Source organism: Eulemur rufifrons, chromosome 5 (assembly GCF_041146395.1).
Source record: "Eulemur rufifrons isolate Redbay chromosome 5, OSU_ERuf_1, whole genome shotgun sequence".
NCBI lineage: Eukaryota > Metazoa > Chordata > Mammalia > Primates > Lemuridae > Eulemur > Eulemur rufifrons.
This window is the reverse complement of record NC_090987.1, coordinates 14287031-14312581: the sequence shown is the minus strand read 5'-3', so window position 1 is coordinate 14312581 and position 25551 is coordinate 14287031. Positions and strand designations below refer to the sequence as shown.

General features: G+C 41.1%; 1 protein-coding gene across 2 annotated transcripts in view; it reads right to left on the bottom strand.

The window, feature by feature from the left end:
- Nucleotides 1–215: 215 nt before the first annotated feature.
- The window catches only part of FECH (ferrochelatase), a 30740-nt gene continuing 5404 nt past the window's right edge, over nt 216–25551 (bottom strand). For both annotated transcript variants that reach the window (XM_069467966.1, XM_069467967.1), the window contains exons 3-11: nt 21746–21865; nt 20283–20431; nt 14355–14489; nt 11725–11831; nt 8385–8483; nt 5916–6023; nt 5327–5491; nt 2243–2302; nt 216–1775 (exon numbers count right to left, since the gene is read on the bottom strand). In XM_069467966.1, the coding sequence (XP_069324067.1) occupies nt 1641–1775; nt 2243–2302; nt 5327–5491; nt 5916–6023; nt 8385–8483; nt 11725–11831; nt 14355–14489; nt 20283–20431; nt 21746–21865 (1078 nt within the window). In that variant the 3' untranslated portion in view covers nt 216–1640. The remainder of the gene's footprint in view (nt 1776–2242; nt 2303–5326; nt 5492–5915; nt 6024–8384; nt 8484–11724; nt 11832–14354; nt 14490–20282; nt 20432–21745; nt 21866–25551) is intronic.

Here is a 25551-nt window from a genome sequence, read left to right as displayed (position 1 = left end):
GTATAGAAGAAAATTCTAAACAACTACCTATGCCTTCTATCTTTCTCTAGAAACATAACCTACTAAAACAAAAGCCAATTTCAAATTTAAAAATTGTAGATGCTACTCAAATTGGAGGGCCGTTATCAGTGTAAGAAAATTCTTAACTCAAGTAGGTGCCATGTTTCTTTTCCTGTATTACAAAGTCAACCCTCACGCTTAATGATTTTGGTTCACTAATTGTGATCAGTTTTGATTTAGCAGACAGCATGAATCACACTGGTTACAACCTTAATGATGTCCTAATATTTATTAACATAGCAAATTCTGAATATAGAAGGTCTATGAATCCCCTAACACTTCCAGTTTATAAACTCGCTTTGAAAAAAAAATCAAAGAAAGGTTCTTTTGAAGAACAAAGTTTTAGGGCTTGGAGAAAAGAGAAAGTGATCATTACAAATTCTTCATGGATCCATCGGAGATCTTTTAATCCATGTAAATCCAAATATAGAAGATCAGATTCTGATCTGACACTATTTCTACATTTTTAGAACAACTTTTCTACTCCCCAATTCAAGGTCACAATGGCATTAAAAATATCTACAGGAAAAGACTGGCATGAAATAGCATAATTAATAATAGTTATTGCATTAGAGTGGTTTTCTTTTCTGTATTTTTCAAATGTCTTATTATATGGCTATATAATTTTTATAGTAAAAAATTGTAAATTAATAAAAAGTTCAAGGTTACAAAGCAGAGCTGTCCTTATAAAATAATTCTTAAGATAAATGTGCAGAAAGGAGACATTCAACTAAGATACAGAAGACTCTGGAAGGAAAGGCTCTTGAGGGCCGGAGAGGAGATTTAAGGGGGAGAAGCCCACCCTTGGTGTCTCCCAGCAGCGCTGTCCTTGCAGACCAGAAGCGGCAGGGCCCTTTCCCTGAGGCACCAGGGACTCTCACCAAGGCGTGTGCGGTGAACGATGGATTTCTAGACGTTTATTAGCTTTGCATGCCTGGGGAATCTCAGAACACTGCTCAAATCTGTGCTCGATTCAGTTTCACAGTGAGGAAAGTGAGACTCACACACAAATACAAAAATGACCAGTGAATGGGGGCCTCCCTGGCAAAAGCAGCCCTGTGTGTAACCAAACACCTCACCCACGGGCCTAGGGAAAGATCAGGTAACATTTCTTTTTCAATTTCATTCAAATACTCAACTATGCTCATTTAAAAACCTACAACTATACGCACAAGACTGTAAACAGATCTCATTCACACTGACAGCCCACGGAGGGGAGTGTCTGTACCCTTTCAGGGGGGCTTGGGGCAATAAAACCAAAATCTGTATTTAAAATAGAGGTCTGTCTCGTAAGATAAATTTTAAAACTCATTGTTCAATGTCCTTGTGGACATTACAAACTAGTAACTTCACCCAGAGAGGGGGACTATAAATGGTTACTGTATAGCTATACAAAAACAGAAATCTCTCAATAAGGATTTCAGAGTCCAATCCTCAAGAAATCACACAATTTGCGCCCAAAGGCTGTGCGTATACTAATGTGACTTCTGTTGCTGATCTCTGAATAACGTCTTCCTCCACATCGGAGGTATCTGGAGGTCGGCAAATTTGCCTAATCCCGCGAGGTCCTCGGGCAGGGGTCACAGCTGCTGGTTGGTGAAGAAGGATTTAGTCTCCCTGCAGACGGGATTTACACAGAGCGGACAACTCAGCGTCAACTGCTTGGAGCACAGCTCGTTGGACTGGATGTGTGAGTGCACCAGATCGGCCAGGGCCTGGAAGACACGCAGGAAGCAGAGGGTCGTCAGAAGCAAAAGTCTGCTTGTCCCCCACGCGTCCCCTCCTCCCGACCGCCCAGATAATCGCTCCGGTGTGCGGTTTCTTTTAATTTGAGTCGTGAATCCTTTGAACCCAATTCTACAACATCTTCCCTTCCTGAGAATCCTCAGCTTAAAGAAAGTTAAAACAGAGATTTCAGGAAATGAAAGCCTCTTTCCCCACCCACTAAACCTTCTCTCTGAAAAGCAGACTTTAAACGAGACGGTTTTCGGAGGATAGAAATAAGAAAATTGGGGCCATCTGAAGGAAACAAACGTGAGCGGTTAAGGAATTCGATTTTATTTTTGTAATTAATTGGAACTCGAAATGTTCTAATATGTGAGAAAACCAATATTCTGCAAGAGTTTCTCAGAGGATTACTCTCCGCTATGTTCTACTAAAATGGTTGTAACACTACAGGTACCTTAGAGAACAATGGATTTCCATTAAGAGACTCTGCTCTTCTGATGTTTTCAACTCCACACTGAATCAAATGAGAAAAGGGAGGAAAAACACAGACACATTTTATTTTCCTTTTGTTTTTTGGTTTTTTTTAAAGAAACTGTTACCAAAAAAAATAAATAAATAAAGATACACAGATACACATACAAAATTCAAAGTCTAACTTCAAATGTTCACAAACTGCTCATAAGTGAATAACAGTCGCCGGGCAGGGCACGTATGTGGATTTTGTTATCATAAACTGCTCAATTCCTATGTCCTTCCCCAACCCCATTACCTTCCCACAGGTGGTTTATTTCCAAACCATTTTTGAGGTTATACTTGACAAAATTCTCAGATAATTTAAATCTGCTTACCATTCTTTATTTATTATATTTTTCTAATGCATACTTTTACAGACACTACCTCAGTAGAATGTTGCTTTAATTAAATTTTTGTACTTGTTTTCATCTCAAGTGCCAAAATCAAATAATTTATGGACTATAAAATGTATATTGAACCTATATCAGATGCAATTCAGAATTGGGTTTTTAAATATCTTTTCTTTGGGGGGGGGAGACAGAATCTTGCTCTGTCACCCTGGGCACAGCGCAGTGGCCTCACCATAGCTCACTGCAACCCCAAGTGATCCTCCCACCTCAGCCTCCCAAGTAGCTGGGACTGCAGGGGCATGCCACGACACCCACTAATTTTTCTATTTTTAGTAGAGATGGGGTCTGCTCATGCTTAGGCTGGTCTCCAACTCCTGAGCTCAAGCGATCATCCCACCTTGGCCTCCAGAGTGCTAGGATTATAGGCATGAGCCACTGTGCCCAGCCTTTAAATATATTCTTAACAGAGAAAAATCTAAAGAAAAAAATCTGAAGATTGTTTCAATACTACCCCTGATCTCCTCTCCAAAAATATCCAGGTAATTATTCCCCAAATAACTGAGCACTGTGCAATTATGATTATTTACTTGGGGAATCTGGAGTCTTCTCTTTCCCTCTCCAGCTGACAGCTTCTTAGCTGCTTTATCTTTTAGATTAGCATTAACATCAGGGGGCTGGTCTGGGAAGAATGTTGAGACTCAGCAAATGCATAGTTCTCAAGAAGAGGCTGTATTCTATTAATAAAACTTCACATAAAAGTTAGTAACAGCAGAATAACCAGTGTTGGCAAAGGATGTTCTCCAACCATGTTGATGGGAGAGGCAATGGATACATTTTTGGAGGGCAATCTAGAAAAATATGGATCAACATTGAAATTCCATTTCTAGAAATCTGTCCTAAGAAAATACTGGAAACGTGAAACAAAATATTTATTACAGAGTGGTATATGATAGTAAAAAATTATAAACATTTTAAATGTATACTAATAAGAATTTGTTAAAAATGACTATATAGATCTAATCTTATTTATTAATTTGGGTCCATAATATATTTTTAAGAAAAAAAAAGATTATAAAACAGAAGAATAAAATACCATTTTTGTTAAATGTGTAGGAGAATACCACATTTATTAAAATATATGCACATTTAGTAGAAAAAGGGGACCTATTTTATCAAAATATTAATAGATGTTATCTCTGAGGGGTAAGATTATGAGTGTGTTCTAGTTTCTATGTTATACTTCTCTGAACTGCCTGAGATCTTTATTTTTTTATTCTCAAAAAGCAATAAAGTCATTTCTATTTCTAGAAAAAATTCAAATAATCTTTTAAAGTTAGTTGTTTTAAACATACTATATTCTCCCATCAAAATAATGAAATAAATTGTGGCTACGTGGTCTTCTTTATGCCCTATGTGGACTAATTTATCAGTCACTAGTACATTTGATTACCAAAGAATAACCTCAGTTTAGTAATAGGAATGAATGTGAACTCAATGTGATTTTCCAAACACACTGGTGTGAACTATTAATGTATTTTCACTAAAGCCTTTTTAGCAAGTTCACAAACAGCCAAGGTCATGGTGGGGTATAGAAGGCATCTTTAAATGAAACCCATTGACAACACTGCAAACTCATCCTCGCCAATTACAACTTGCCTGCAAATCCTTTATCAGAAGCACTAACCAGCAATTTAGGCACTCCCTAACTCTACTCACATCTCACTGATGACTAGCGTGGACATTCAAAAACCACGGGCTCCGGTGTTGCCCCAGGTTCTGCCCCCACCCACTCTCCACCTACTCTGCACCTGCCAGCCAGTCCCACGGAAGGGGAGGTGTCCTGCAGGTCAGGCCTCCACCCATCACGCATGGGATGACCAGGGCCAGGAGCTCTGACAGAAGAGGAAAGGGAAGAAAGGGCTTCCTGGGTCCCAAGGCTTCCATACTTCCCATAAAAACAAAGATAAATTGGATGCAACTTTCAGGCTGGCCCTCATAAGCCATGAGTTAGGTGAACAATAATTTTTCTCCTCCCTGAATGACAATTCACATCCATCTTACAGTACAGGACACCAAAGATGGTATTTGTTATTTCAATAATCAGATTGATCACAACACAGTAGCAAACAGCTACTGAAGTGAGTGCATAAAAGAGGTCAAGGAAATTACAACACACGCTGCTTCCGTGTGCATCCCATGCTCTTCTCTTAGATGACAATGACTCCTAGATGCCTTGCAACCCAACGAGAACCTGTGTGTAACAGCCCCAAGTAAAGGACACTATTAGGCAAAGAAAAGAAATTATAGAACATTCAAATTTTTCTCCTTAGAATTGGTGAGAAGCACAATTCTTTTTCTTAAGCAAATGTAGCTGTTATGACTTTCAAGCAGTAGCACAGTAACGCAAACTAAACGAAATGATGCTGGCCACCGTGATCTCTGGGCCACCTGATTTAACCAAAGCACAGGTGTCCTCTCCCACTGCTGACAGGGGATGAACTTGATGTGCTGAGGTTCTTACTCAGATGAAGAACTATTCAGAACCATGAGGACAGGACACGTGCAAACGTATATAGTAAATGATATTTCTGAATGCTCCAATTAGATAGTTGCGGAGAAAGTTTCCTTTTAAAGCAAATCACCAAGGGATTGATAAACCAGATGGGTGCGTTTACCTCACTGGCTAACACTTGCGAGTACTCGATATCCAGTTCGTACAGCGTTTCGATGTGATCGCTGGTGAACGCTATCGGAACCAAAAGGATATTCTTCCTCCCTCTCTCACAAAGCCCTTTGATAGATTCGTCTGTTTGAGGGCCCAACCAGGGCATCGGACCCACCTAGGAGAAGGGAGGATGAATGCGTGAGTGGACCATTCTTCCCAATGAGGCTACAGCGCACGCACCGCCCCCCACCTGGGTTGCATACACCTGCCCGTGAGGGGCGAGAGCCACTCTTTACACCTGCACACTTGCTTGAATGGGTCTCATTTCCACATTGAAGCTTGAGTCCTTCTAGAAGTTGGCCCAATATAAATGAATGTTTCTGTTATTTACAACTAAAAATATATTGTCAAACCAATGGAACTCAATGAGTCATGTATTTCCCCTTCTATCTTGCTTGCTGAGTTCTCTGTCCATGGTGAGCAGTCAGATTACTAAACGGCCTATGTCAAAGAGCTAAATCTAGTCATTTTATAACTAAGTCCTTAAATAAACTTTCTCACAAGAGCTGACTTCCCGCAGGAGTACAGAGGCCACCTACCTTGGATTGCCAAACCAGCCGGTAGGGGTTGCAGTAACCCAGCCTTTCCATGACTTTCTGGACGGTGGCGCCCACTTCCTGAGGATAGGGGTCTCCTCTGTTGACCACCTGCGGCAGAGGCACAATGGGAGTTCAGCCGCCAACACTGTGAAGGGCTCTGAGAGCCTCTGACTGTGTGGTGGCGTGGTGGGAGCCTGGCCCCAAGCCCTGCCTTCCTGTCTCCTGCACTAGTGTTGGATGGTATGACCTGAGCTCCGTCACCGAACTTCCTTGGTTCCATTTCTTCATCGGCCAAAGGAGAACACTGCACTCAATCATCTCTAAGGTCCCTAAGAGGACGTAACATTCTATGTTCCATGTTACTCATGGGAGATGGACAAGATCTAACGATGGAGGACAATTCCCTCTGCCCCCTCCTCATGTGAAATAGATGACACAGAAAAGCTACACAGGAACAGTTAGCACAGGATGGGAATTTCTACCTCGGTAGCCAGTGAGGAGCTGATTTTACAATAGGAAGTGAACGCGTGCTGTACGGACGATGCATAGAACTGCTGGACATCGGACAAACACTGGAGGAGGAAGAGGAGGAAGGCAGCGGCACATGGGGCCAGGTTACAGGCTCCTCAAGAATATGACCTGAACCTTCCCCTTCTTTCTCTCCCCTCACTCTTCCCACCACAGTGGACTGCGGACAAATGCTTTGTGCACGGCGAACTCTGATATACGTTCCCTTGTTAATACCTCTGAAAATGTTCGACACAAATTTTATTTTAGTGCTTTAAATATTTAGTGTGTACTGACCCCCTACGTCCTTACTCTGCTCTATTTCCTTCTGTAACATCCATTCCTTCCTGATATACCACACCATTTTCTTGTATATTAGGTTTTTATCTTTTCTCCCTACTCTCCAAGGGCAAAGACTTTTGTCTGTTTTCTTCACTCCGATATCCTGTGATAGTGGACGGGACGATGCCTGGAATGTAGTGGGTGCTCAATAAATACTGTTGAAATGAAATACTGATGGATTATTTTATGAAATTGTGAATGGCTGAAAAGCCGTGGGAAGCCTAAATGTGGAAGGAACGAGGGAAACACAAAGTTGCGATTGTGATTAGGACAGCAATGCAACAGCTGCGACCTGCAAGATCCACCCGTGGGTGCGAAAGTCAGGGGCAAGAGTCTGAGAAACAACAAAATATTTGCATAGTCTCCAAGTATCTCCTCCAAGATATTTTTAATTACAAAGAGAAAAATAGTAATTTTACAATGGACAAATCCAGCAGATACCACCTCAAACAAGTGAACAAGGTCCCATCACCAACAGTAAAACATACTGACATCACGGACCCCTGACCTGGGGCACCAAGGTGGGCGTGTCCCCCCAACCCCGTGGTGTTCCTGCCGATGACACATAACCACAATCCAAGGAGGATGAGAGGAAAGGCGAGCGTGAGGAACCGTCACAGACGGGAGACTACTGAGGAAACACGACACAGTGTGGGATCCTGCACTGGATCCTGGAACGGAGAAAGGACGTTTGTGGGAAAACGGGTGTGATCCAGATAAAGTCTGGAGTGCAGCTGATAGTGTTGTGCCAATGTCACTTTCTTAGATGCAATAACTGCACTAAGATGCGGTTACAGAAGATGTCAACACTTGAGGGAGCTGAGTGAGGGTATATGGGCACTCTCTGCACTCTTTCAGCCACTTTCTGAGTCTAAGAATTATTTCAAAATAAAAAGTGTAAAAAGTCACTGGAAGTGGGGGAAGAGCAGAGCTTGCCTGCTCAGTGCTCTTCCTCGACAATCCCACGTGTCCTGTACTCCGGCCTAATCCCCACGGCTTCAGGGCGGTCCTCAGTCCCTGGAAGCAGCATGCTCCGTCTTCGAGGGGAAGAGAGGGAGGTGAGGGCCAGGGCGAGGGAAGGCGAGGCAGACTAACTATGGAGCAACCAGATCGCAACTTGATACTCTACATTTACTTGCCAAAATGGGGTCCCTGGTCTTAGCAAATTGAAAACTTTGCCTCCTGGAATTCAAACAGCCCCTGTCAAGTCTTGAGGACAAAAGAATGAGATTAAGAGTACTGGGTCTGAATGGAGACCCTGCAATCCAACACACTGAAACATCAGGTTGAGCTCCTTCAACCGGGCAGTCGAAAGCAGTCTTCTCTTAACTATCCCACTTATTAGAAATTCTATAAATGATTATATACTCGAGTTATCATTTGAAAGGAAAGAGGAAAAGATTTATTTACAATATTAAGGAAAGATCTATTTACACTATTACAACTTGTTATGAGGTTTCAAGAAGTGAGTCTAGATAAGTCAGTACCGAGTAGGGTTTTCGAATCCAATCTTGCAGTGGGCTGAGGAGATAACTGAAGCTGGATCCATTTTCCACATTTAGAAAACAAAACAACCCAATCCCCTACCACTAGGTCATCCAGCAAAATGGTCTTACTTACAGACATTGGCAGTGAGTGAGCGGAAAACAGAATGACCACCTCGCTTCTCTTCTCAAGTGGAAAATGGTCCAGTTCTTTTAGAATGTGGTCTGCAAAGCACTGTGCAAATACCAAGAAAGGAGGGTAGGGAGGAAGTGGGAAGAAAGAAATGGAAGGAAAAGAAGTATTTTAAAAATGAGAGATATACCCCAAATCTCAGAGCAACCCTCTAAAATCAGAACTCCCTTTTTTTAAAAATTGCAAACAGTACAGTCTCTTTGCTTTGGTTCATCATCAAAATGGATCATAACGGATTCAGGGGCCTAGGGAATTTGATGGGAAACATCTAAAGCTCGCTAATGGCTCCCTGCAAATGAATGCTGCAGGTCTGCTTCCCCTCGGGAAGCGCAGGGCACACTTCCAGATGGAAAGGAAACACAGATGGGAAGAAGTTGTTTTAAGACCTCTCATTTGCTCCGTTAGCAGGAAAACAGCTTACAGGGTCTTTCTAAATCTCCCTTCGTTTGGCATTCAGGCATATCACATGAAAATACATTAGTCAGAAACAGGAGAGAGATAAGCAAATACCCTTCTATTTTTACAACATTTTCTTCTGAGCCCGGTATCCTCAGCGCGTCAATCTTAGTAACACCCTTCACAACAGATGACAGGTTGTACGACCCCCATTAAATTCACAGAGGGCAAAAAGATGCGGCAGACATGGGGGTCCATTCGGTCACATCTGTGGAACTGGCTAGAGCGCAGTCCCACCTCCTCCTGCAAACCTCTGTTCGCCAGACCAGTGAACTCCCTTCGTCTGGTTGGCACTTTCTGATTCACCTCGAAAGGTGCTGAAAAACCAGATCTGAAGAGGTTTCTTTCATCTTACACTTTAATCATTCTCTGTCATTTAATTTATAAAAAATGCTAGGAAGGATACTAATGGGTCAACTGACAAAATTGGAATTTGAATGTAAATTAGACAAAAGTAAGTAACAATGTTCAATTTACTGAAGTTGGATGTTGTATTGTGGTGATGTAAGGAGAATATTCCTGATCTTAGGAAACACACGCTCAAGTATTTAGATATAGAGAGTGATAATATATACATAACTTATTCTCAAATGGTTCAGAAAAAAAAAATCATTTATATACAGACACACACAGAGTATGTAAATGATAATGAAACTGAGATAAATGTTACTAATACATGAATATAAGTAAAGATGAAGAGTTCCTTATGCTATTCTTAATCTTGTAATTTTTCCACATGTCTGAAATTATTTCCAAATAAAGAGGTTTGAAAAAATTATAAACGACAATTTATCAGAACCACATAAATCTACACTTGTTGGTATTCTGATATACCAGTGGTTAGTTGATACTACAGGATGAGCAAACTGTTCACTAATAAATATTGAGATATTATTATCTTTCCAGAACCCTCAAAATTTGGTAAATAAATGTCCTAAGGTACAAAATGGTACCCAGAGCTAGGTTCCCTTTTCAGAATTTATAATTTACCTATAGAGTAAATATGATAGGATCAGATACAAACAAAAACAATATTTTCTGACCTTTGTAATGTTTGGAAAGTAAGCCTGTTCAGAAAGGATTATTTTTGGACAGCAGTCTAGATAATGAGGCCCACTGCAAAGTCTAAACAGGAGCTTAGAACATAAAATTAGTGTAATTACTAAATAGCAATATTAGAAAGACAGTCATAAAATGACTATTTGGAGTAATTATTACCTATAACAAGTAGAAGCGTGGATTTAATTTTTAACTACGTTTTTAGTTTTAGTTTAGGGTTTTAATTTTGTTTTCTGGTTTCCAAAAATTGCGTATCTTATCCAGAGTTTAGCGTTTTTCTTTTCTCAGCTTGCAAAACTGCAAGTAAGAACACAATTCATTATGGCTTGCAGCAGTCTCTAAGCCATCTTCAAAACTGAGGGGCCCTGGGCCAGCAGAAGTGCTCCTTAAATCACCCAAAACCCATCTGTGGTATTTGCTATGCACGACTCCTCTGCAGAATGAAAGAGGCACGGGGCTCTCAGAGCCTTCAATCACACCATCTAGGAGGGCAGATAAATGCCTCTAAAATTCCCTTTCATTTTATGAACAGAGACTTCCTCAGTTAAGAGACCTTTCCATCTTTCTGCTTCCCCCCTTTTCAAAGGGCTGAATTTTAATGCAAATCTAATTACTCACTCGATCAGGGCAGGCAGATGCTGTGCAGATCCCTCCGTTCCCTGCTACCACATGTCAAAGCTGACCTGAAACACCCTGGTTTCCAATCACAGGCCTCCAGGAGCAAAACAGTCAGGGGACACGGGTGCTTCAGGCAGAACTGGCTGGGCCCAGCAGCACAGCAAACGAAGGACCACAGCCACACCCGTCCCTAAGGGTAGGCTCCTTCTTCTCACTTTTTACTTAAAACAAGATTTCAACCCAAGTGTTAACCCTTTATATGGCCAAGGAATACAGTCAGCTCTGGGGAGAGCTGCCTGATTTTAATGATGTCTAGCACCATCTAGTGGCTATACATTTTAAGTGACACCAGGCTTTTTAAGACGTTTTTAAGGGCATTTTGCCAGAAGTCAGAGAATGTTCAAGGGATGAAAAATAAACTAGATGAAATTTAAATCACTTAATATTTCTCCTACCTTAAATAACTCAAAAGCAGAAACTCCTACTAGCAGGAAAAAAACATATTTGCATGATTTAGGGCAATATTTTACCAACTGCCTTCTCGTATTTGATAGAAAAGAATACAATGACACCAATTCAAAGCTACTGGCTTTAGAATTGTAGTTTTAACTGATTCTCCTAAAATCAAGCATCTATTAATATAAATATTATAAATATAAAATTGTGTAGAATAAAGTTGAAATTTCTTGAATATGTGAAACTTTCTCAACTGAAATGTTAAACTTATTTTCATGTCTCAGAACATGTAGATATATTACCTTTAAAATTTTTAATATTTTGAGATTTTAAAGGATTTAGAAAATAGAGGATTTAATTTGCTGGTCGGGCATCAAGCTACAAATGTCAGTTAGCTGAAAAGCCACACACAATCTTTAATGTCCTTCTGGTCACTGAGAAACACACAGCTGAAAATACCATTTTGTTATGGTTTGGGACTAACAGCATTAACCTGAAGAAAGAAAAGAGTCTAACTACTTTAGTATCTTTACATTTATTTTCTCTTTTCATAATAAATCAAGAATCTAATACTTGTTGTTTAATCCCCAGCACACAATGTAAGCAGGAGAATGGCAAGGCTCAGAAAGACACTCACAAGCCCAGCAGGGACAAGAACCTGATTTGCCCCAGTCGCTGGCAGTCGCTGGCTTACCTGGATGAGGAGACGATGTGTGGGCCACCTGTCAATGGTACTCCACTTCATTGTGGGCTTCCGTCCCACTTCATTATAGTATCTGTAAATGGCATTTAAGCTGCTGCCTGAAATATACAGGGGCCACTTAGTAGATGCATTTCAATTACGGTGAAAATAAAAAACAGACCAGTAAAGGCAGTAATTATAAGTTTAAAGTAAGTAACTGCTTCTAAACTGAATCGAGCTAATTACAATTATTTCAATACTCTAAAATGCATATAGATTTAACAACCCTGCAGATGAAGATCACTGAAAAGTAATCAATTTCAATGGACTTTCAAAGATTATTGAGGCCACTTCAAAGATAGCTGTGGATTTATGAATTATAAGCAGTTATTATTTGCAGGGACCAAGTATGTTAAAATTTTTTTCCAGTTATGAAGGTGATCAACCTTGTTGCAGAAAATATAAGGGATGGGGGAAGAAAGAAAAAAAGAAATCAGCCATTGTCCCAGCACACTAATATAGTCATTGTTTTATTCTAGCATGGTTCTTCTCAGTTATTTTTGTTTAGAGCTGTTTTGTTTTACAAAGTTGTAATTTTAGTATATATGTAATTCTGCCTCCTGAGCATTTTGAGCATTTTTACCTAATGTTATGAGATAAACATTTTTCATGTTACAATAAAAGCTTTATAACCATCCTTTTGAATGGCTTTGTGATAAGGAGAGCAGCTTATTGAGGTCGCTATGAGCATTCTTCATCCCTAGAATAAGTTAAACAGACACCAAATCCTAACAGGTAATCTAATGAAACTTGTATTTCTAAGTGAGTGATGGAAATCATGAAAATTCAAAGCCTAATGGAAGGCAGATGGTGCCAACCAAATACAACTTTTTCCTGGCCTAGGGGAGCTGGCAGTGAGGCCAAATCTTAATCCTATGAAACCAATTCTAACACGAGGCCTCTTCTTCAATCTTAACACAGGGCAAGGCCTAAAACATTTCCTTGCTTCCCACCGCCAATCCATGGGGTTCTCTAAGAACTAGGTTTCCAATTTAACATGTTAGGACAGAGCCGTATTTTAAATCAAATGTACTCTTAGGCTAAGACTCAACTTTCAAAAAAATAAACAGTTTCAGTTTTGGTGAGTGGAATACAGTGAACCAGAAGAAGCCAAACTAACTCCATTCAAGGTTCAAAAACAGCCTCTCCAGAAATCACAAAGTAGTCGCTACCATAGTCACAAACCACATTTCACAGGTGGATACCATTTTCAGATTTGCAAAAGGGCTTCTGGAAGCTACAATAGCTCTTTTGGGTCACTTGGAAATATTTCATAAACTACCAGAAGTCATTAAGAAGGGGAAAATATAACTGAGAAATTTGCTTATAATATTAATAGAATACACCAGCTCTCCCACAAAAGTACATGTCTAAAACACATGACAGATAAACGATACTCCAGTGGCCACAAAGAATTAACGTGCTTTCCAAAGGCTTTCACAGCTTGGGAGTAAAGATGTACCTATCCTTATATACGAGATACACTAGAGAAAAACTGAGCATTCCTTGAAGTTTTGAACACACTGTTAGAGCCAATCGTGAAATGAAAACCATAGTCAATCCTGTGTCATATAAATAATAATCTTAACCTATCTAAGAGAGCAGATATTTACATGTTGGGGTATATTTTTTAAAGCAAAGCAAAAGTATAGCTTAAAAATTCACAAGATCTGACCGTTCTCCAATAATATATTAGCAGATATTTTGAAGTTGTAGTGATACATTTTCCAAAGAAATGACAATTCGAACTCTTGAGTATCTGAGAACTCAGGCATTTTAACAGGTGTTCTGAACAAATATTTAAGGCACAAAATGAGCTCTGAATATTTCTTCCAGTAGCCTTTTGTTTCTCCATATAGTTATAGAAATAATACACATTCATATCCAAAAGCAATTTGGTAGTAAAAATGTGCTGGCCTCAATCCTTGGAATAGAATGCAAACAAATGTATGTGTGGGTGATGGTAGAAGTTTTGCCTACAATGAATGATACAGAGATTGCCAAACACAGATCATCTCCAGCTGCAGTTAAATATTTAGGAAACAACAAGCACAAACATTTTCCAAAATCAAGAACACTGAGAGGAGTTTGCAAAGGGAACCCCAAACTGGGCTTTAGTTTTACCAGCAACCAACCCATAACTGAAGTGCAACAAAAAATACATCAGTATTTCCCATGTAATATGGGCATCTCTGCTTTCAAAATGGAAACAGCTATCACCTTTGCTCCATTAATAAGAAAATCGGGGTAGCTATAAAAAGGTTTATTATACAAACCTAGAGAGTGGCTTAAGGTTCATTACTGATCCATTATACAATGGCATTAAAGCACTGAACGCTCGCAGCCACCGCCTTCCACCCACCAATTTGTAATTCCCAGCCGAATGGCCAATAACTCAAGGGACAGATGAACCATGAGATTTCAAATGGACTGACCTGAACTCTTGCGTTTAAAGGTACTTTAAGGAAACAGATTTGCCATTCAAATCGCAAATAACCTATCCTTTTCTTCGGCATTCAGACTCCTCGGTTATTGCTGCCTGGGCCATGCCTTCCTTCCTGCTGTCAAAGGGGCGCCCTTACCTGTGGTAGAGCAGCTGTACTGCGGATACTGCGTGAAAGCGATAGCCCTTTCTAGGCCGTCTCTCTCCATCTCCTCAATTGCTTCCTCTGTTAACGGATGGACGTACCGAAATCCAATATAGTATTTGTGAGGGGCTATTAGGAAGCACATGTGGGAAGGAGAAAGTATTAATCTTTACATAGCTTCCTCGGAGTCACCAGACACAATGCCATGCCTAGAAGAGAAACAGTTAACCTAATTTCCCATGGTGCTGATAGTATAAGCAGGTTGAGAATATTCCTCGGATCTTCTCCATCGTCAACTGGTACATGCACTTTTAATCACAATTTTCTGGGATCAACACTTCACCCACACAGCTTTACTTAGCATGGGGTTTTTTTTTTAAAAACTCGAGCATTTGCTCCTAATTCTCTGTTCTTGGCAGGGACAGGAGAGACTCAAGAGAAAGGAGGGAAAAACTAACACTTATGACTGAAGTATAACCTCTTCTTGCATGCTGGACACCGCAGTAGACACTTGATTTTTTTTTTTTTTTCTCATTTAAACCCTTTTCAGATAAGAAAACAAAGACTCTAAAGGTTAACTGACCTGCCCAAAGTCACACCTAGCAGGTGGTCAAGCTGGAATTAGGGCCTGGGTCCCCCACCCCAAAGCCCATGTTCCTTCCTCACCCCTGCCTGTCCTGTCACCCAGTCCCCTTAGCCTCCAGGCCACTAGTTTATATAAACAAATGCAAGAGCTCTGGATACGTGATAAAAGTCCACCAACAACAAATGATTATAATGATTCTTGTCATTTTATATACATACATAACAATGCTTAAATTGGAGGCACCAAGTGGGATTTAAAGTAATTGTTCTTGGCCAGGTGCAGTGGCGCACACCTGTAATTCTAGCACTTTGGGAGGCCAAGGCAGGAGGATCACTTGAGGCCAGGAGTTCGAGACCAGCCTGAACAACATAGTGAGAACCCTGTCTCTACAAAAAATTAAAAAATTAGCCCAGCGTGGTAGTGCATACCTGTTGTCCCAGCTACTCGGGAGGCTGAGGTGAGAGGATCTTTGAGCCCAGAAGTTCAACGCTGCAGTGAGCTATGAATGCATCACTGCACTCTAGCCTGCGTGACAGAGTGAGACCCTGTCTAATTAATTAACTAATTAATTGTTCTTTGCACCTAAATGGCCCGTATCTGCTGCGTATCTTTGTGCTCCTTCCCTTGTCACTTCACCAACTCCCTCCTCTATTAATATCTTCTCTTTTATCCTCTTGCATCTTTCTTTCCTATATTTCAAAAGCATCCATATCACATAATTTCTCAGGCCTTTATAAAATCATAAAACTGAAAGTTTCCTAAAGTTACTTGGTCTTGCTTCCTTGCCTTTTTATAGGATTACACATAACTTATACTCAGGGATGATACTGAGAATACACTACATAAATGTCAAGTAATAAGAAAACCAAGATGACGTTACTGCCCAAAGCTTTAGCAAGGGCTATAAGTAAGAACATGACACAAAACTGCCACAAGAAACATGTAGGTTAAAGTGAAGGGAAAGACAGGAGTTTATCTCACATATACAAGGACATACACATGATGACACTCCTCATAACTTGACCCAAGGAACTCTGAAATAATGAACACATTACCACGGCCAGAAGCAGGGTGTTGTTAGGCGAGAGAAGCGCGTATGTGTACGGGAAGGGTGGTCTGATTCAGTATTCTCTGGTGGGGACTGCAAAAAGGGGAAGGGAGGGGTATACACAGAATCATTTTCAGCTCACCGTTCCTTCCAGGCCACCGATTTTATGCTATCTTGCATGAAGATGGTGAGGAGCAGTTAAAACACAGCAGAGAACGTGACCCTATGAGCAAACTCCAAATGACTGATTGTTCAAAGATTATGTGCTTCATGTTAAAACTGCCAACTATCACAACACCACCAAGTCCACTTTAGCATCTCGTGGTGATCTGAGTTGAGGTCTAGCAAGCCAGTGGAAACTGCTTTCTAATCTACTTTGAAACAATACGATTATCACACTGCCATAGGAAGACCTCCCGATGCTGCAGATGAAGTAGCTTCTCACATTTTCCTTTCACCTGTCCAGTATCTGAAGGTTGCAGTCTAGTGCCCAGGGCCTGGGAGTTCCTCAAACAGTGCAGACTAAGAGGTAGAGAGGCTGCCCTTGCAGATAAAGGCAGGGCGGGGGACCACATTTTAAAGTGAGAGAGAGTAAAATACTCTGGAAAGAACAGATAATGTTTTCTAAATGCATATTCTAGAAAAAGTGGCAATGTGCTCTGACTGTGCCTATCCTGCAGAACCAGCAAACAGTGTTCATGAAGGACCCTTGCCTGTCGGGGTGGGTTTCACACTGTAGCTGGCTGTCCCTAGCAGGATGCAGGGAGGGGAAGGAGCCTCTCTGATGTCAACCAGCACCACATCTGGCTGGCACCACATCTGGTGGGCACATCTGGCCAGAGTGAGCCCCAAACACACGACTCACTCACCTAGCCTGGATACCCTCAGAGGGTATTTAATTTTCACAGGAATCCTAAGAGTTGATTCTATTATCATCCCACTTTTGAGATGAGGCTCAGTGAGGTAAGCGAACTGCCTGAAGTCATACGACCACGACCACGAGGAGCAGGAAGGCAGCACCCTGTGAACAAGAACCCCTGCTGCTCCCCACCCTGCATCCTGTAAAGAACTGGCTTGTTTCACTGGGTAGCCATTACTTACAGCTTCAATCCAAGCAGCCACAAGCTAAACAATTAAACTGTAATGAAGATTTTAGATTTAGACTTTTCATCAGATGATTACACTTCTCACCTATCTCCTACTCTACTCCCTACATTTCTGCAATGCGGTGCAACTGTACGAAACCATTTCCAAGCCAGATCCCCGATATAATTCACTGCCTTAGGTAATTGGTCAATTCCATGCAAAGCCAGTGCAAGTCTCAAAACTTCCACACTAGCCACCAAGCAACAACTACATCCCTCAAAAAATGACAGCATGCAACATTTTCATCTGTTTGCAATCACATTTTCTTGCCTAAAGAGAATTTTTTTTAATTAGAAATAAACAGATAGAAGTAGTTCAAAAGTAAACTTTATAACTGTATAGGAAAGAAAGGATCAGAAGGGAGGAGGAATGAGAGAGAGATGGTGAGAGAGAAACAAAGAAAACAGAGAAACATGAAGGGCGTGAGGGAGGAAGGGAAGTGACTGTGCTGGTCCCACCCAGAAAGGGACCTGGTCTTCAGCACCCGGCTTCATGCCTTCACAGGAAGTGTGAGCAGCAGGACAAGGAGCCTCTTTCTGGGCAATGTGGGAGCCCCTGAGAGAGCCGCAGAGCCACACTTGATGGTCATCTCCGTCTTCAATGCAAAATTCTCCCATGAAGTTTCCAAGCCTTGAGGCTATTTCATGTATCCCACATTCATACCGCGTGCTCATCAGCCTTCATAAACTCTCCAGCAAGTTTCCAAAATATTCTCTCTCTGCCCCTTGAGCAGAATGGCCTAAAGAATTAAGATCCCATTAGACTGGAAGCTTCTTATAAGTAGAAACCATGGTTCTACTTTGAACAGCAGCACCAAACAGTGCCAGGCATTCAATGGACTGCTGAATAAATGACTGAATGAATGAATGGGTGATCCTGGGCCTTATTCATGGCCACTACGATACCCCAAAAACAGGTCTGCTGAAATGATTAAGCGGTCATCTACTCCCCCAGGAGAAAGCCAAAATGCACCCTGCCTGCCTCAGAGGGTCCCAAGTGTGGGCCACAGAGGATGGTGACATGACAAGGGGCATCAATACCAACGCCTCCCCAAGATGCAGACCCTGGACAAGCTTCCAAGATCCAGGGAAGCCAAAAGTAGCCCCCAAGAGCAGTGACTGCCCGCCTCAGTGAAAAGTGCCAGGAAACACAGTTCCAGGAAGGTAAGGGCGTGGCTCACTGGCTACTCTCCCTGACTCGCGCTCAGTGCTTACAGATGTCTAGTGGTGGCCGGATGGATGAAGAATACATGGATGTGGGAATTAAGGGATGAAAGACTGCGTAGGTGAGTAAGCAAGCAAGTGAGCGGAACGAGCGAAGGAGGAAAGGCCATTTCCCGCTGCACTAGGGATGATTTAGTGACAGTACAGGCAAGCCACTGAGCTGATCCGTGCTCCATGGACACATGAAACTTATCCCCAAAGTTATAATGAAGAATAATTGACTGTTAAAAATAAGTCTCTATAGGATAGAATGCTGAAGCACTGAATTTTTTTTTTAAAAAATCACTTTTACAACAATTTTGACTATATAAATATAGACTGAATATTATTATTCTTTGGTCCCTACCAAAGCAGAGAATAATTAATCCTAGAAGCTACCTGCTTGTACCTTCCTCTCTTTGTGCTAAATGGCCACATATTAAAATGATAAGACATTTGATTGTAAGTAGGACATTGGGTAAAACCCAGGTCATTCCATGGCCTCTTTCCAGGCCAAACTGGGAGGCTGAGGCCATGGCTGGCCTGCACAACCCAAAAGTCTCACCATGGAGATGGGAGGAGGTGGAGCGCATACTCTTCTGTCTCTATTCCTTTTTCAACTCGGATGACTCTACTAGGGCTTTTTTTAATTTTAGAAGCAGAGTCTTGCTGTGTTGCCCTGGCTGGAGTACAGTGGCTATTTATTCTCAGGCACAATCATAGTGCGTTGCACCCTTGAATTCCTGGGCTCAAGCGATCCTCCCACCTCAGCCTCTGGAGTAGCTGGGGCTGCAGGCATGAGCCACCACACCTGGCTCCCTAGGGCTCTTTATAATGATGGGCACTACAGTAACATGTAAACAGGAAAATAAAAGGGCACCTTTCTGCCTTCTCTTTCCACTGAAGACAGCACAGCAACTGCAACTCTGATTCATGCTAAACCACAATAAACTGGTGATGCCTAGAGAATTTGTTCTCTAGCAAGCAGGTTTGAGAGGGCAGTCTAGTACTTAGTATTTAGTATTACAAAAACAATGGTGTGTCCTGCAATCAACTGTATCTTGGATGTGTTCAATATGGCGCTGGTAGGTCATTTGTGCATTTAGGGTTTCATTCTGCATATTATAATTCTACTAGAGGTTTTCAGAGGGCAATTACCAGATGTGTACAACCCTCTTTTTAGTGCCGTATCCAGCACAGCACTTCAGGACCTTACAATGGTGGTGCTGCGGAGAGCTGAAAGCAATTGCTAAAAGTTGCTTAGTGTCTTGTGGCATCAGTGATAACTAGCTAATTCTGCCCTAACTGCTGATCTAATTAGCTATCCAGTCAGAAAGAAAAGGCAATAGCAGCAGCCTCAATCCATTTCCCAAAGATTTCTTTCCAGCACAATGATATATGCATCTTTTATTTATGGTATGTCACTTGTGTCTTATAATCTAGCTCAATTTAACAAATATCTTGAATTTCCTTTTGAGCTAATGCCCCAAATACTTAGCTTTTTCATTTGTAACGTAAGAAGTAATGGGTATAAAAGACATTGGAGACTCGGGAGGGGGAAGCGTGGGAGGGGGATGAGGGATGAAAAATCACCTATTAGGTACAATGGACACTATTCAGGGGATGGGTACACTAAAAGCCTAGACTTCACCATAACACAATGCATCCATGTAACAAAAACCACTGCACCTCCCCCGCCCCCGGCTGATCTATTGAAATTTTTTTTCAAGTAAAAAAATAAAAAAAGAAGTAATGGAAAAGGCTATGCAATCAAAGCATAATGCCTCAAGAACTGAGCAAGTGATCATGTATTATGTAGAAATCCCCGCAAATGGAGAGTTGCCGGTACAAGCAAGCATTTGGCATCCAATACTGTTGTGAATTTCATGACTACTTTGAAAGAACACACCTAGAGGTACGTTAACGAAGAAACCCCATACCTGTGGCGGGGGACAACTCATCCAGCAGCTTCACCATGCCTTCCCCCTGCTTGGAAGTCCACATCTTGATGGGGGATCCGCCTCCAATCCTACGGTACTGCTCTTGAATTTTGGGGGCTCGGCGTTTGGCGATGAATGGTGCCAGCTTACTAAATTATTTAACATGTAGGTAAGTGGATTTCATTCCACCTTAGCAAGCTGAGAAACATTTTCTACTCAATAAAAAAAAGATAAGCAAAATTTGAAGAAAAGCCTAATAAAATAGAGCCTTTAAAATTAGAAGCTGTAGGTCACTGACAACAGCCAGCTGTCTTGGTGTAGATGAAAGAGCTAGAGCTAGACACTTCCTCAGGAACAGCCATCTCTGCTTCACGAGTTGTTCTAGCAGCACACCCTGAAGATTCAGGACTCCCCATGCAGAGAACCCTGGATTTGTGCTAGCTACTATCTTATGCTTTGATCTTGCACCTAACAAGAACCAGGATGTAAGACATAGGAAGCATACATTCCTCTTAATTTAAAAAAAAAATGTATATTAATCCTATAGATATACTTGCATATGTAAGCAAAGACGTATGTATGCACAAGAATGTTCATTGAAACACTGTAAACAACCTAATTGCTCATCAGTGAAGCACAGGTTAAATAAATTAAGGTACAGCTATACAATGCAATTCTAAACAGTCATGAAAAAAAATGAGCCAGATCTATATAATGTTATGATACAAGATACAATATTTTCTTTCCTCAAAAAAAAGCAAAGTGCTAAACAATGTACATAAACACATTTGCAGTTTTGTAACAAAGTGGGGAGGGGATATCTGTGTGTATGTGTTGTGTGTGTTTATACATGGTTGGATACACAGGGACAACTTCTGGATGTAACAGTGCTTACCTCTGGGTGGGTGACCGGGAGGATGGAGTTCAAGGTAAAAGGGACACTTGCTTTTTACTTTAAATATTTTTACACTATTTGCATTTTTATCACAGGCATGTATTAATTTTTCATTATAAAAACCTATTTTGAAAGAAAAAAGGAGAGGACAAGGAAGAAAAGGATGACAGGAAGAGGAGGAGGACAGCAACAATCCACATTCAGGGTACGAATGAATAATAATCATCACTTCCCTGCATGTTACTCAGATGTTAAGTGCAAAGCACAAATATATTTTTAAAAATCTTTAAATGTGCTTCAGCTATGTCAAGACAACTGCAACTTCCAGGGCTCTGGGGAGGAAAGGGCTCAAGGAGAATCCTCACTAACTTGCTTTCTCTCTCCCCTGCAATTCTTCCAAGATGATATCCTTCTGATACCCAATAGGAACTAATGCTGCTGCCCTGACCATTACCAATTATGCACTAAAACTGCTTATTTTTTTGAAACTATAGAGTTGAGCGACATGTGCAAGGCAAAATGCCTTGCATACATTATAAAACAGTGCAGGTGTTTATGTGTATCTTACTTTTGAATAGGAAGCGTCATGAGGTCTCGGTCCAAGAAGAGCCTCAGAAGGAAGTCGTGAACTTCTCCAAGGGTTTCAGGGCCTCCCATGTTTAGCATTAGTATTCCTGTTTTTGGCTTCCTAGATAAAATAAAACAGTTGATTTGTCACACTTTGTATTATCCTCTAGGGTGGAATCTTGGTCCGGCTAGCAAACTCCCATCTAATCTGCCTGATGCAAAGGTAAAAACCTGCATCTCCTGTTGCTGCCATCACTTAGCTACCTGTCTGGGAACACATGAGGCCTCCACGGTCCCAGCTCAGGCTCTGAACTTCATCTCTTGGCTCCATCTATGACATTGTTCACTCGGCTTGAAATATTTCCCTATTAAAGTGTCAGCCAGAACAAAGATCTAATCCTTTAGGTAGTGACAATCAATGCAGAAATCTAAAATTGTCCTGAGGCTGAAGGACCTGTACATGTGACTCCTCCAAACTTCAGGTTTCCTCATCTGGAAAACAAAGTCCACCACCCACCTCAAAAAGCTGTTTTGAGAATTCAATGGATAGCAGAAGAAAAGAAATAACAAAGCTCAGAGCAGAACTAAATGAAATGGAAACCAAAAAAAAAACAATACAAAAGATCAATGAAACAAGAAATTGGTTCTTTGAAAAGATAAACAAAACTGAGAGGCCACTAACTGGTTTAACCAGAAATAGCAGAGAAAGGACTCAAATAACCTCAATCAGAAATGAAAAAGGAGACGTTACAACTGATACTGCAGAAATACAAAAATCATCTGGGATTACTACCAAGACCTCTATGCAAATAAACTAGAAAACCTAGAGGAAATGGATACATTCTTGGAAAAACACATGCTCCCAAGCCTGAATCAGGAAGGAAGAGAAACCCTGAACAGACCAATAATGAGCAGCGAGATGGAAACAGTAATAAAAAATCCCCCAACAAAAAAAAAAAAAAAACTCCAGAGATGCACAGGTGAATTCTACCATACCTAGAAAGAACTGGTTCCTATCCCACAGAAACTATTTCATAACACCAATAAGGAGGGAATCCTCCCTACTCATTCTATGAAGCCAGTAACGCCCTGATACCAAAGCAGGAAAGGACACAACAAAAAAAGAAACCTATAGACCAATAACCCTTATTCTGAACAGAGATGCAAAAATCCTCAGCCAAAAATACTAGCAAACCAAAAATTCAACGGGTAACGTACTCAGTGACTCAGCATGTTCTGGCACATGGTAAGTTCTGTTACACACAGACAAGGGTTCTCCATCATTTTAAATCTTCGAAGTATAGTACCAGCCCAACTCTCACGTTTTCATCTGCTCTCTTCTCTTTAGTCAAGTATCAAATTAAACGGTTACTGACTTAAATCATTGCTTGCTACTCTGCTTTCTTCTCCAATACCCGCCTTTAATCTTTCCACGTCTTCTGTGATGATAAACTACATCTCTCACTTCACACTCACCTCTCCGCCCTTTTGGTAAATCCACTGCTTAGATAATTCCTGCAAGAAATGGGGCTAACATTCAAATTAGTCCCAGGCTACAGCACCAAGCATTGAATGAGCAACAAGAAAGCAAAACTCTATAACAAAAGTTTTAAGTCAAGCAGCTTCTGGGAAATTAAAAAACAAAAGTACTGTGCAAAAATGTAAACTTCTAAATACAAGATCAAGCTCTGCAGCTTACACAGTCCAAAGTGAGCCAGGCCAGGAGTTTTCACTCCTAAACCCCACCAGCAGGCAAGGTGACACCAAAGCAGAACCGAGTGCCTCTGAGAGCCACCAGAAGACCACGATGAGAGACTCAGAGTCTGAGCTGGGCTATGCAGACCCAGAGGTCTGTGGGTCTCCATGAACAAGTAGCCACATGATGGCAGCGATGGAGAAACTAAAGGAGAAGGAGTGTTTCTTACATTCATTCTTTTTTGTTGTTGTTGCATTTTTAAAAATTGAGATAGAATTCACATAACATAAAATTCACCATTTTAGGCTGAACAACTCAATGGTTTTTAATATATTCAAAAGGTTTTGAAACCATCACAACTATCTAATCCTGCGACATTTTCATCATCCCACAAAGAATCTCTGTATCCATTAAAGCCACTCCCCACTCTTTCTCTCCTTATCCATGGCAACCACCAAGCTACTTTGTGGATCTATGCATTTGCCTATTCAGGACATTTCATAGCAGTGGAGTTGCACAATTGTGCCTGATTTCTTTCACTCAGCACAAATGTTCGGGGTTCACTCATGTCACAGCACGAATCAGTGCTTCAGTCCTTTTTGTTGCTGAATAATATTCCATTGTATGACAACACCCTCCATTTCCTCTGGATAAAATAGCTGAGAAATAACTAGCCTGAAGTTTATCTAAAACACCATTATTGTAAATGGTGAGGGGTCCACCTCCTAAATCTCCCACATCAGACTACCTCTGACTACTGCAGTGACCAAACCAACCCTGCTGAGACAGCTTTCATTTGGAAGATTGTTCTTAATGTGCTCTAAAACGAATGATATGATGACATCGTAATGGCAATTTTTAAGCAGCTGTTAAAGTTTGGCAATAACGTAAGGCAACAGAGTGTGTTAAATCTATACAGGTGGAAACTGTTTTCTTGTTCAAACACAGTGTAGATGAAGAATGAGGTAGAAATCTGAAGTCTCAGCCTAAATTTTCAGAATAAGAACCAGTTCCTGGGGAAGGGAAAATGTTACATTACAACGATGAGGTCAGGGGTTTTCTAATTTAGACCCCACTGTAAAGATCACTTTTCACATTATTGTCTCAAACCAGGGTTTCTGAGCCTCAATACTACTGACGTCCTGAGCTGGACAATCTTTTGTTGTAGAGGACTGTCCTGTGCAATGTGGAATGTCTAATAGCCCACCTGGCCTCTACCTACTAGATGGCAATAGCACACATCCCACCCCAGTTGTGACAACCAGAAATGTCTCCAGATATTACCAAATTTGTCCTGGAAGTTAAAAATGTCCCCTACTTCCTACTAAGAACCACTATCTTACTGGAAGAGTTTAATCCCCTTTTCACTAAACCAAGGGACTAAAGATGTCATTGGTATATAACTTTTCCACCCAAAAGTTCTATCACTACATTAACAGTGGTGTTGAGTTTTCTTTCCTTGATATCTGGAAATTCCAGATGTGTTATTTTGTGAAACTGTAATATTTCCTTAATCATTCTACTTAGACCACCAGTCTTCTCCTGGGATCCTGTCTTTTACCCTCAAAATCTGTGACTCACAATAAATTAAGTGCATTTTCCCATGGATTGCTGCCAGTTAACAGATTACTGGTTTAAAAACCCCAGGCTAAAAGACTTACCTAAGCCACAGAGGGTATCAATGTGCAAACGGGATTTAGAACTGCTTTTCATCTATAACACCTGAGCTCAGAACAAGAGTGGCTTGAAAGGGGATGTTACTCTGCCCTGCTCATGGTCTTGCAAACCCGTCGTGATCTTATATATGAAAGAGATGCACACGATTTGAAAATGTCTAAAAACGCATGCAGTTAATTCAAAACTGTGTTGTGCATGACAAATAGCGCATTAGTAAGCCCTGGCCCAACACCCCTCTATTCCAGAATGTGAAGTGCAAGCTTTAGTCAAGGGTCTCCATTTCTTCTCCCCTCCAGACAGAGCACACCTGAGACCAGGGTCTAAATGGTCACATTCCCTTTGTTTGAACATAAAAGTGTACATAGCAAAACACATTTACAACTTCTCACTTGAAAAGGTTTCAATGTTTCACCATTTTTAAATTCTATGACTCT